This window comes from Hydra viridissima, unplaced genomic scaffold, assembly GCF_058129835.1.
Source record: "Hydra viridissima isolate aposymbiotic clone 2 unplaced genomic scaffold, HvirCarnegie_v1 scaffold_10, whole genome shotgun sequence".
Classification (NCBI taxonomy): Eukaryota; Metazoa; Cnidaria; class Hydrozoa; order Anthoathecata; family Hydridae; genus Hydra; species Hydra viridissima.
The window spans coordinates 5,702,808-5,716,658 of NW_028324309.1; the positions used below are offsets into that span (position 1 = coordinate 5,702,808).

At 28.4% G+C, this 13,851-nt stretch overlaps 1 protein-coding gene across 2 annotated transcripts; it reads left to right on the plus strand.

Moving 5' to 3' along the window:
* The first annotated feature begins 445 nt into the window (after nucleotides 1–445).
* Nucleotides 446–10,538, plus strand: LOC145192939 (uncharacterized). 2 transcript variants are annotated; one of them, XM_090099550.1, is made up of 19 exons: nucleotides 446–560; nucleotides 1,087–1,132; nucleotides 2,048–2,083; nucleotides 3,084–3,109; nucleotides 3,274–3,333; nucleotides 3,471–3,499; nucleotides 3,591–3,609; nucleotides 4,140–4,165; nucleotides 4,257–4,285; nucleotides 4,612–7,393; nucleotides 7,606–7,621; nucleotides 7,750–7,786; nucleotides 7,932–7,960; nucleotides 8,077–8,168; nucleotides 8,373–8,414; nucleotides 8,504–8,601; nucleotides 8,738–8,844; nucleotides 9,830–9,955; nucleotides 10,095–10,538. In XM_090099550.1, exons 1-19 carry the CDS (start codon nucleotides 535–537, stop codon nucleotides 10,264–10,266), a joined length of 3,798 nt encoding a protein of 1,265 aa, XP_089955676.1. In that variant the 5' UTR covers nucleotides 446–534; the 3' UTR covers nucleotides 10,267–10,538. The 2 variants fall into 2 exon arrangements, with proteins under 2 accessions (XP_089955676.1, XP_089955677.1); XM_090099551.1 differs by having other exon boundaries at nucleotides 508–560; nucleotides 2,048–2,072.
* Nucleotides 10,539–13,851: the final 3,313 nt, after the last annotated feature.

The following is a 13,851-nucleotide window of genomic DNA, read 5'->3' on the forward strand; positions in this document are numbered from 1 at the left end:
CGCGGCAAGTAACCAAGGCTTTTTCCTTGATATAGGCTGTTTAATTTTAGTAAGAAAAGCGTTCCATCGATTGTGGCGCCTAAGATATTGCGCGCGATTCTCACTTAAACGAATATTGACTTTTTAATAAAAATGTTGTGTCAAGTTAAAAATCTTTAATAATTATTTTTTTTATAAAGTCAAAATATTTTTATGAATCACACGTTTTTATATCTCCAGTGATATCTATAGTAATTTTAGAGATTTGAAAGCATATTAAAAATATACCTAAATAGCTGTAGTTTTTATCTTAAATATATTTAGATGTTTTGCGAATAAACCACTTTTTTTTACAAATGTAATTTAATTTTTTATAAATAATATGTTGACTTATAATTTTAGAGACTTACAATTAAAAACGCCAATTAAGAATTACCTTTTAAGTAAATTTGATTTAAATGTTACACTAATTTAAAAATATTCAAACAAAACTGTTTTTAAGGTACTTGATATATATATATATATATACATATATGTAACAGATTATACATTAAAATGGAAAATATACTAAATAAAGACAGGTTAGTTGTTTTAAATTCTTTCTTAATCTAATTTTATTAATATGGTTTTTTAAATTATGAGCTAATTTTTTTAAATATGTATGTGTGATGGACAACTATAAAGGGATAGTACATTACATAAAACCAATTGGAGAACTAATCTGTTATTGTAACTTAGGTATCTAAATGTATTATTAGAAAATCAATTTAAAGATAAAAAAGAAAATGATATTGTATAAAACAGATTTTAATAAGGGCATTTAAAGTATTATAGTGTTATCCTGAAATAACTTTTAAAATATTAGATAAAAATGAATTTCAACTAATGCTTTGGTTTTTTTTTTTTTTTTTTCTTAATTTCTCTCTCTCTCTCTCCCTATATATATATATATATATATATATATATATATATATATATATATATATATATATATATATATATATATATATATATATATATATATATATATATATATATATATATATATATATATAGAAGAACTTATAAAATGATATTTCTTTGATTTTTTTTTTCTTGTCATTGTAGAACTGAGAATCTAAATATGAAAAAGAAGTCTAATAGAAGATCAAGTGTAAGTGATCAAATTGAAACATTTAATCTAAAGTAAAGATACCATCATTTGTTTTTGAAAAAGTTAAGCCATTTTCAAATGTGTCCCTCAAAGTCATGCTAAAATAGTTTTTCTTAAGGTTTTTTTTAATTGTTAATTGATAAATTTTTCTGTCTCTCTGATAAAAAGCTGTCAGAGATTTAATGGAAAAAATCTAATATAAAAAAATATAGTTATGCCATACTGAACAATATTACTAATAATTGATAACTGCTTTCATGAAGATACTATTTATATAGTTCAATTTTTTTTTTCTCTGTTATTGGCAGTTTCTCACTAAATATATATATCTATATCAATTGCATATATATTTTAAATATATGTAATTTTATTTTTATATATATATATATATATATAAGAAAAACTAAAGTCTAAGTAATATTGATGAAAGCTATAATACTGTAATTTTTCAATAAAGTTATTGCATATTAGGTTGAAAACGTTTTCAGGATTTTAAGGTTTATTTGGTGTATTAGCTGTTTTAAATATTGTTTCCTACAGTAGATCTGGCTATTTTCTTTAATGCTAAATCTCATGTAATATTCTAATGTAAATTTATCTAGCAACTTTTCCATTTTTCTTAAAAATAAATGGTTTTCAGACAAAACTTAGTCAATAACTTGTTAAAGGATAAAATCACAGCTAAGAAAATGTTATGAGTATAAAATGGTAGCACATAAACAAAAATAGGTAAAATGTATGTATGTATTTATATATGTTTTGTTTGTACATCTGTGTATATATATTAGGGTTATGAAAAAACCAACTATAATAAAATAAAAAATGAAATAGGTATTGGATATTTTATTTAATATGTTTTTTTAATTCTAAAAGGACTTTAAAAGTTTTTTTCTAAGAAAACTTTGTTGTATTTAGATATTGAAACCAAGGAAAGATCATGGTAACAACATGGTTTGTTTTAATTAATTTCAATTTTTCTATTTTTAATTTTTTTCAATTTTGTCTGCAAATAACAATTTCTCAAGAAATATTCATTTGTTGCGAATGAGAAGCCCTAAAAATATCACAACATCTCAGTTTCACCTGCACTTGCTTTTTTCAAAATAAAAACTGAATATACTTTGCAACTTTAAATTACAAATTAAGTGCAGGTAAAAAGTTAAAGACCAAATTTAATCTTATACAACTTTAATTTGGAATAAAACTTTTTGTGAAGAAAAACCAAAAATTTTTTTGAAAAATCTTTTTTTTTTTTTTGAAACCACGTATTATTCAGAACTTATTTTTTTAACTTATTTTTTTGATTAAACTCTACTAATTTGATAAAAGTAACAGCTCTACATTCATACAACAAAACTTAAAGCAGTTATTCAATAAAATTAACTTTAAAAAAAGATACCAGTTATATAAATTTTTCAAAGAAAAAACGCCAGCACAGATAACAATCCAGTTTAAGGACCACTATGTGCTAACATGATACTGGCACAAAGTTGGCCCCAATTTTAGTTTTACTGCTTATTCAGGATGTAATAATATTTGCTTATTTTGAGGATGCATTTTAAGTATTTTACTGGTTCTCCATTATGCTTCTCTTGCATTTTGTTAGAATGTTATCATGTTATGCTGATATTTAATCAGTTCAAATTAGTTGACTACCTGTAACCTGTAACTACCTCATTGTCTATTACAATCAATGTTAAATTTTCTCTGTTTTTGAGTTTGACCTAAGTTATTTAGTTGTTTGCTTTTTAGTTATTTGCTACTATTTTTATGTAGTTGTTCTTAGCACTACCATTAATATTCATAACCATTCCTTTCTTTAAAAAATTATTTAATAAGTTTTTAAAATGTAGTTTGAAGCTTGTCTTTTTTATGTATATAATATTTATATTAAATGATATTTGAAGCAATTGCAAAAATATCATTTTCATCCAAAAAAAATCTTTTTTAGGATGAAACCAGTTATGACCTCAAAAGGTGGTTGTTTTTTTTTTTGTAAATATGTGATTGCAGGTGATAATCATTGATAAATATATACTTTAAGATAAATTTCATATTGTTTGATGTTAAATATATTTATAGTTTGATAACACTTAGTTCATGTTTGTTATATTATCTTGCTTGTATACTGTGTCTTTTAGTGAGCAGACAAAGCAAATAAGTAAGAAGAGAGTAAGCTTTTCATCTACAAAAAGTGTCAGGTAATATTAATTCCATTGAATTCGTATAATCTAATATATGGTAACAGTGAAAAGTTAGTTTAAAGTATTCTGGATATCAGCAACTTTAAACCTTCAGAGTGCAGTTTGAAATTAACCTCAAGCTTTCTTTTGTCTAGGACTTTTGATGGGAAACAAGGTCCAACTGGTGAGTAGCATTTATACTAAAGGATCAAAAGAATGTTATAGGATTTATCTTTTAATTTGTTTTATAAAATTTTACACTTTTTCATATTTAGATCATTCATTGCTCAAAAGGTATTTTTTTAACATTACTTATTTTTAAGATGATATGTTCTATTTTATATTTTCAAAGTTGATGTTGTTTTAGTGATAAAAATACTACTGCAAGATGATTTATAAATTCAGTAAAGCATCTTCTAAAATTTTAAGTCATCTACAATTTATACTAAAATTAAGCATCCACTGGTTTAGGAGTTTATGATGTTTGAAGTTTAACTATGGAAGTTAATTATTATCACTCAGGTGATTAAGTATTAGCTAAAATTGCAATTTCATAAGGAATTTCATTTTGTTAATAGTTATCTACATATAAAAGTATTCAAGCTAAAGTAATGTTTTTTATGTTTGTTTTATTAAAAAAAATTTTTCTTTTTCATGAATGAACTTCTCCCAGATTATGCTATTTAGTATTACAATTCTTTTTATTCTTAGCCAAATGAACTTCTCCCTCATATTGTTTTAAATATTAACATGTCTTGTTCTAAGGCAAAATGAACTTCTCCCTTATATTGCTATTAAATATTAAGATGTTTTCTTGTTCTTAGCCAGAATGAGCGTCTTTCTGATCAATGTAAGTTTCTATTGAAATCAATCTGTTTAGCAAAATATCTTTTATTCTGTTGTAGTAGTTGTACTTATACTTAATGTAAAACTTTCTCTAGATGCTCAAAACGTAAATGTTACTTGTACTGTAAGTTTCTTTGATTATTTTTATTTTCATTTTGAAAATGCCCATATAATCCCTTTAAATTGCACTATTTTTGACATTATACTGTCAAAACATATTTAACTTAAGTGTTTCAAGTATACTCAAATTCCTAATTTTTTTTTTTTATAAACTTTAAAAAAGAAATCAATCTTTGTATTTTGAGAATATGTGTGTTTAAAAGACCGATTTTCAGTAGAGCACTTTTTTCCACAGGGGAGAAATATTTTTAGATGTGTTTTTGACATCAACAATTTTGCAACTGACACAGAAATAAGAAAAGGTAAAGAATAAAGTAATTATTTTTTAAGAAAATGTGTCTTAATCAAACATTGATGATGGAAGAAGACATGGATACGTCAATATGTTCATTAGTGGATGGAGTTAATGAGAAGTGGAATCATACATTTTATGAAAATACAGAGAATGTTGTCCCCTTTCTCCAGCCAGCAACAAAAAGAGAAGTAGAAGCTAACGATAAAACTATTTTTTTACATGATACAATTTCTATTGATGAATCAAATGTGAGTGACTTATCTGAGGCTTTTGATGAAATTATAAAACAAGTATATCCAGATAGAATTTCGCTAAATGATTCTTCTTTGACAACTGATAGCTTATCTTCTGATGTTCCAAATAGTAAAGTTTGTGCAAAAGCGATGTTATCTGCATTAAATGATACACTCATATCAAACAAAAATACTTCTTTATCTGTGCCCGAAAGTAAACATTCAGCAAAGAAAATTTTATCTCTGCTTAATGAGAATCTGCCTAAGCCTATCAACGATGATAAGGATTTAAAATTAACTCAATTTGAAAAGGTTTTAGATGTAAACAATTGTAATTATGACAATGAATCTCTTTGTAAGAAGTTGAAGACATTTGCTGATCTTTGTGATAAAAGCTATGTTAATCCAATCAGTGTTCCATTTTCTGCAGTTGTTAGAGAAAACCCAAATTTTAGCATTCAAAGTGATGGTATGGAAAAGTTGATTGATGAATCCTTATTAGAAAGTGAACAGTGCAATAATAATAAAACTTTCTCAAATATATATGGCTTTTACAATAAGAACCAGAGCATAGATATCAATAATTCTTCTAATGAACAAATAGAAAATAGTGTTAATTGTTTTGACACTTCATCATTTATAAAGAAGTTTCACTCCCTTACAACTTCCAAAAAGTCTGCAATAACATCTCAAGTAACAGACAGGTGTGCTGAAAATAAGAGTATCTCTCAAACCGACTTGATGAAATCAAATCAATTACTAAAGATTTCAGTACCAAATAATGAGTCTAATGATGAAATAATTACTGAAACATTACTTACAGGCATAAGCAAGTTAGGCATGGTTCCCATTGAAAATGTTGCTGAAGATCAAACTTTAACAGAAACTTTTTTAGTTGTAAACGAGCCAAATAAATCTCCAGTACATAGTATTGGAGAACAAATTGATGAAAGTAATATAATTGTGACTTCTGTCAAAAAGGTCTTTGAGGACCAAAATTTGATATTAGAAAAATCACAAATAGAGCATGATGATGGGAGACAAATAACAGTTTGTAAAGACATTAGTAGGGTTGTTGAGATCAGCCCGAAAATTTATTCAGCCAGTTCAGAAAATAATTTGAAAGGATTAGATGATAATACTACAAGAGATAAATGTAAAGATAGTTCATTAGTGGCTCAAAAACCTATCTCCCAGAGTTTATCAATTATTTCAATTAAAAACATTTTAGAATCTCCTGTCATTATTAAACAGTCAGATATGGAAGGCGCTACTCCATCTGTTTTAAGTACCAGTGCAGTTAAGACTAATGAAGATGTTAGTTTAAATAAAACGTATTGCAAATCAAGAGCAAATACAAAAAACACAGAAAAGAAAAGAAAGAAAGATAGAAGAGGAACTTATACAATTGTAAAAGACCATGAAACCTTTGGAGAAACAATCCTTCAGGAAGTTCATTATGATAACAATTGGATAGAAGATAATACAACAAGTTATTTAAGGAATAAACCATTAGCTAACAGTTCTATAGTTTTGCCTAATGATCTAAATTCAAATACTTTTGTTTTACCAATTAAAGCAAAGGATAATGAGAAGATGTGCCATTCAACAGACCAATCTTGTCTGATGAGTCTAAGAAGCCCAACATTTATTCATGAAACACCTGAAAAAAATTACAAACTTTTGTCTGATGATGATACTACACAGTGTCTTAATGAGATTGTTAAAACACCACAAATCACTAACTCAAGTCCGCTTCAGTGCACTCCAACTGAAAATCATACTATTCCATTGCCAGTCTTAAGAGTTAAATCTTCTCTATCTAAGAAACAAAAAAATACAATGAAGGTATCTGATGCTGATACTCCTCAATGTCTTAAAGAAGTTGCTAAAACATTAATCAACTCTTACCATAGTCCTCTTCAGTGCACTCCTACAAGTTATACCTATCCTATACCAGTCCCTAAAAGCAAGACTCCAAAAGCATTGTTAGAAGTACAAGTACCTTGCTCTTCATTATCTTTTTCTAAAATTCAAAAAAACAATGAAGTACCTAATGACAATATTACTTGCCAACTTAAAGAAATTACTAAAGAACCACTTGACCTCAGCTCAAGTTCTCTTAGTAAAACCACTCCCATACTTACCTCACCCAAAAAAAAAAAATCAAGACCTACCACACCAAGAAGGTCATCTAAACGGATTGCAAATCGATCATTAGTATCACAGTCATACTCCGACCCATTGGAACTTTCCATATCTGTTGGAACTGAAAAACTGAAGAATATGATACCTAAATCAAAAGAAAAAACACCTCTCAAAGAGATTAACAAAAAAGATTTGAAAAGTGAAGAAAAAATGAATGATTCATTTCAGTTTTTTAAAGTTGAAGATTCTCCTAGTCAAACCTTTAAAACCAGGGATAAAATTTTCAGATCTCCAAATAGTAACTTTCAGAGTGATTCAAATGCTAGATCTAAAGCATGCCAAATAAATAATCTATCACAAGTGGTCATTGAACACTTGAATACTGATCTTTTATTACATGGGCATAAAACAAAAAATGCATTAGAAACTAATGAAGGTAATTTTAACTTAATTTAAAAAGACTTTTATAAATTTCATTTGAGAAAATGTTTTGGCAAATTTTCTATTTTGGCTAAATTAGAAGAACAATGTAAATATAATTTTATATGAAAGGAATTTTTTTATGCAAGAAAAAAAATGTTTAACTATTAAGCAATTCTAGGTTTTTTTTCTGGCATAAAATACTTTATAAACTTTTTGTTATTTTAGTTTCTGCCTGTTTAAGGTATATCTTTTGTTTATTTTTTTGTATGTAATTTTTTTTATCTCATAAATTTCAATGGATTTTATGATGTGCCAGTTCTCTAGAGGCATGTTGTTTTTGATAAATCTCTTTAATTTTTTTGCTTTAAGTATGTCTATATCTGAGCAAAAGGAGCTTTCAAATGAGGTGATTATGATATTACTTTATCTGTCCTTAATGAAATCGAAAATTTATTGAAATTTTAAAATTATTTAATGTTTGTTTTTTTGGGGGAAGGGAGAAGTTGTTTTTAGAACATGCGAGTTATATTTTTATTTTAATGTAATATTAGATTGAAGCATTAGTTCATGCTTGTAAGAGGTATTTTCTTTTATTTTCATTAAAAGTTTGAAATTTGTTTTGGGATTTTTCTCAAATTACATTTGTTAAATTTAAACTAAATTTTGCAATTAAGATAAAATTATGTTTCCAATTAGCAATAAATGGGTTATCACTACTTTGGAGAAATACCTGATCTCAGTTAAATTTACTAACTACAGTTACCATGAAATCCATATTGAGTTAGCAGGTATAATTAACTCTTTTATTTTATTTAAATGTCTTACATTTGGTCATTTCTTTTTAATTATTTGATCATTACTCATCTTTCTATAGGATATTTTCTATTTTACTATTTTTAACTCATTATGAGCAGAGATGAGATATTTTTATTTTAACATTTCTAAAATGTTCTACTTTTTTTCATTGTATCTGCTCTGTAATTATCTATTAGGTACAGAGATTAAAAGTTTATCTTTGGTCCAGCTTAAGCTGAGTAAGTTAATATTTAAACAAAATTATTTTAGAAAAGTTTATGATTTAATTGTTTCTGTTTTGCTCTTCTTTTTCTTTCACTCAATTCAGACGAAAAATTAACGTCTGAAAGATATGTTTTAAACTTAATGACGAATGTTATATCCAACGCTTTACTCATCGCAAAAACTGTTAACCAATTGCCTGAGGTTAGTAATTAGTTTTTATTATGTTTAATAATTTCAATATAAATAAATATTTTGAATGAAGTTTTTTTTTTTTTTTTTTTTTTTTTTTTTTTTTTTTTTTTTTTGTTTCTATAGTTATTAACCATTCATTTTTTAGATTTTTGAGGATATTTACAATCGGTTAACTTCTTGGCTCCCTGTGGCAAAAGATATATATAGCGTTTTTTATAAGTTTTTGGGGTGTGTAGTTTTAAAAGATGACGGGTAAGTTGTTTATTATCGCTTTTTTAGGCATTCCTGTATTCGTCACTTTAAAAGGTACAAGTGTTGTCTTTTTAAGCTTCAAGATTTTTTTTTTATATGATCCTATAAACAATATAAAAAGTTTTTAAGACTTTAAGAAAATATGAGTTAAAATCAGAAGTGAAAAGTACCTATTTCTTTAGCATTTTAAATAGTGAAAATTTAGCACCTCTTTTTGTTCCTTTTAATGAATAATTTTAACAAAATCACATGATGGTGTCAATGATGGTATTTTAGTTTCTGTCGTAAAGATGCCCTAGCCATTATATCTCTAATCAATAAGCGAAAGGATGAAATAGTTATGCTGAAAATAGTATTATGTTGCAAACGAGGCTTCACAGATATAAGAAATTTTTATTGCATAATAAAGTTGCTAAAGTTTGACTTTATACTGTTTATAATTTATGCTTGTAATAAATTATGTTAAGCTTGTAATAAATTATGAATGATGTCCTGTTGGTGTATGTTTGTATTAAATTATGCTTGATGTCCTGTTGGTGAAAGATTAAACTCCAAGTATCAACCGACTGTTAATCATAGTGTGGGAAACAAAAGTTTGGGGTTACTTTTGTCGATTGCGATTAATCCAATTCACTCTATTGACAGTCTCCTTTATTAAGTTATATACAAGTAAATCATCATCAAACTGATGCTCCTACTTGTTGAAGCTTGGATGGATATATTAGTATGATAATGACCCAAAACTCACCGCCAAAAAATCTGCTCAAAGCTTATCACAAGCCCATCACAGAGTCCAAACTTGAGTCCAATCGAAGACCTTTGGGATCATCAGACTGACAATTTTATTTAGGAAAGAACTACAAAGCCTCTTTTTTCTGTATTTTTCAGCTAAATTTAGTATCTAAACTTCACTCTATATTTACTTTAGTTTTGTAGCTATTGTATAGTGTGTAATTATCGAAACATTTCAATAATTGTTTCTTAGTCTGTCAGTGAATTTTGTTGTGGAAAAAAAGGTCCATTCTGCATTCTATCTACATGTGTCTTTCGATGTCACAAAAAATAGTTGTAAACTTCAGTACGCACTGGAACACATGGCTTTGCACAATATGTAAGTTTGTCAAAATCACCGCCTAAAGGTTATTTAGCGGTTAACTTTTTGTAACACTTCTTAAAAAAACAAACGATTTTTTCAAAAATCTATCTATGGTTTTGTGCAATATCAAAATATAGTAATGCTTTTTTTTTAGTCTTGATCACGTGGAGATGTTGATAATGTCTGAAAAGAACCTCAACACAATTATGGCAGTGTGTAAACTCTTGTATGATTACGCTTTAAAAATTTCATATGGACAAATAATATTTGAAAAAGAGCCTCCATACGCCCAAAGAGGAATCGTACGTCAAATAGAGCTAACGTGATAAAAGTTTTACACTTATGTAACCTTGTAATTTGGTCAGTTTTAGTTTTATTTGAATAATGTTGTCCGTGTAGCGTTTTTTGTTTTGTTTTGTTTTGGTATTTAAGAACGGTCCTAATTGTCCTGTCAACTTTGTAAACTATATTATTCGGTTTTTTTTCTTAAAGTATATGAAGGAAAAATATAAATGAGTTCTTAAGTAATAATTTAATTTCATTTTAAGTTTGTATTTATTTCTTTTACATATGAATCGAATACAAGTGTAACCGATTACTTACTGGCGTTTTTTTTATTAATACCTCCTTGAAAACTCGTTGCTGTCACTTGTGATCATGATCACTCATTATTATTTTTCGTATCCTGTTCTCTAAGATCTTGTAGGTAACCTTGAGACATCGGTACGAAAGTTAAAGAGCGAGTCTTATCTTTTGGTTTTAAGTAAAGTTTGTTTTAATTTTTGAGATAATTTGCGATCACATCATAAACAATAATTATCTTGTTTTTCTGAAAGTTTAGTGTGAATACGGAGTAAATTCGATTTTTAACGTAATTGTTTGTGACGTAGTTATTAATAATAATTATTAATAATTATTAAATTTTAACGTAATTATTTGAGATCACATCATGCACTGTTGTAAAATTTTGAGATATTGAACCACTAGCTGACCCGAAAGTCCCACCTATACTGGATAAAAGTAGAGATATGCCACTATCAAGAGATAAATTTTGAAATCCCACTATGACGTTTGTGGATATAACCCATTTTGAAGTTTGAAAGTTTTTCTATCACATGACATTGGCTAAAGTCAGCCAATGTCATGTGACAGAAAAACAGCTAGAAAATCCCTTTTGTAAGCAGCATTCCAATAAGATTTGGTGGGTTTTTCATTAGGGGGGTATGTCTTTAAGAGTGTTCAATTTCAAGCAAACATTTTGTACACGATTGGTTTTATGGGGTTTCATCAAACTGCAAACCAAATTTTTGTTGATTTCACCACAAAATCTTCTACTTGACAGGCATGTTGTAAATTGACCCAAGAGATCTTACTTTACAGAGACACTTAACTTTTTTTGAGGATTTTTTTTTTTTCTCTAATTTTTTCAAACTGATGAAAAATTAGAGGCCTGAATACTAACCACATTTCGAGAATGAAGCACTTCAAATTTTATCCTTTCATGATTTTAAATATGGTAAAAGGTAAAATAAAACCAGTTTATGCATATTGGGAAAAAAGATTAGTAAAAAGTCAAATATAGTAGGCTCTCATTTTCAATTTTTGTCAATTTTGTTGTACGGTAACATAAAATATAATTTTGGGTAAAGATTTTTTTCAAAAAGACAGCTATTTTTTTATTTTCTTTATTTTCTTAGAACATAATCAACTTTTGTCACAACAAATTGCAAAAGCAACTTTCTTCAGTTGATAAAGTTTTTTTTTTAAGGTTAATAAAAATTCACACGAAAATGAATTAATGTTTATATCTCGTGTCAACGGATAAATTAAAGATGTTTGCTGTTTCAATCAACAACACAGCTTATCAGTCTTTGAGCATACTCTTTATGTTTTAACATCTTTTAAACACTGCCAATAGTGACTGAAATCTTGATGGACTGCTTCACTAGCTTGCTCACTGTAAATTCTCAGAGCTGAGCAATGACAGCTGATGAAGTCTTGAATGTGATGAAGCACCAAATGGACTTTTGGTGTAACACTACAGTTTGGAATTTTTTAAAGGACACCTTGAACTAGTTGATTTTTTCAGAATAATCTTCTTTTAGTTCAGAGCCAAAACAGGTTTCTACAACTACTTCAAACTTACTAAAGGCATCAATTATCCCTGAAATCTGATATGCTGCGCCAGATTCTACAAGTTATTAAAGGCAGTCCACATTTGTTAACACTTTGCAACACTCATTATCTTCAAGTTGCTTCCCCCCCCCCCCCCTCCCCTCATGATAAAGACTTACCGCAAGGTTGAGGAAAACTTTTCTTAACCGAGCCCAATGTTATTAAGATGCCTTTGTTTTCCAGATTTTTTGAGTCAATGTTGCACCAACAGCTGGGTGTGAACTTGAATGAATCTGAAGGTAATGTTTGCAAGCCTAAGATCACAAGCAACAAAAAGATTTATTGCAATATCTTCAATAAGTGACAAATTTGTTCAATATTGGAATAAGTCTCAGGGAGGTCTTCAGAGACTGCTACTAGCATCTGGCGCTTTAAACTTTTGAGCTTGGCTATTCTCTGGGTCAAGAGCCTTTTCTGAGGTGGTGATGCTAGCGCTCTGAGGATATTTCCTCTTTTCTTGAGGATTTTCTTCAACTACAAATAGGCAAAGTTTGAAAAAGTCTCTACCAACATTGATTCTAAGTTTAATTACAAAAGGAGGACTCTGTTTTGAAGGTTCAACAAGTACTTGCAATAAACAATAAGATGGTCTGTAGCTGGGATCTCTTTGGCATTGGATCCTTTGAATTAAGTGTGAATAAATAAATTCTTGAGCTGCTCATCAGCAGCTTTAAAATTTGAGTTGAAGTTGGGCTTTAGCTTTCCAACAAGTCTTTAATTTACAGGACTGACTAGTTTCTTCATACCAAGGTTGGATAAACTAGCTTTAAGTAGAACACTCACAAGGTCATTAGTGGTCAGTGAAGGAATAGTTGTCTTCAAATTTACTCCAATAAGTACCTATGAAAAATCCAAAAACTGTTGCATCCCATCCATCAACCAAATCTAGTTCCAATAAAAAGACTTCAACAATATCTTGCTCTCTAAGCCGATATTTTGTTATTATGGTACACACACTGGTGCTATTAAGAAACTAAGTTTTATCTTTTTTTTTTTTTCTATATTGCAAAAGGAGAGGGTATCGAAAAAGGAAAGGTTATTGCATCAAGTACTTTTTTTCAAATACCCAAGTTATTTTAATATTGTTTTTTAAAACACTTTGAAGTGCATAGAAATATAAGAAATAAAAGTTCTTTTTAGTTACCTGGTGCAAAAGGTAAAGAGTGACCTTCAAAAAACTTTGCCAGAAGAATTTATCCCTTTGGAGATGATCCTTTGTGGATAGGACACTTATCGCAATTTTTTCAGCAACAATTGAATCTTGGGATGCCAAAAGGCCTTAAATTTTCTCTGAATGTAAACTGTGTGCAATTGTGTGACAAAACTTTACCAATGGGGCTTAGGCAGGTCTTACATCGCACATTTGATTCCTCACCACCTGAAGAAGGTTGTTCTAGTGGATGCTTTTCATTCATCTGCAAACGTCTAATTTTGTAAAGCAATCACAGGCTTGACTACGTGTTTCAACACGGATAAGAACAGTTGTAAAGTCAAACAATTTGGGAAGGACAACTTTGTTTCTCTCATCTCTTCGCCTCATGATAGTTTGGCATGTCTCACAGATTTCTTGTGGAATACGAGCATCACAAAAATCAAAGTTAACACCATAAATTTTAGAGATTTTTTCAAACCAGAAAGTCTGTGAGTTGCCTTGAACACTTCTTTAGGAAAGTCAGACACACGACATTCCTGTTTTGTTGATTGTCTCTTGCCTGGTTGGGCATTGTGGATGAAGA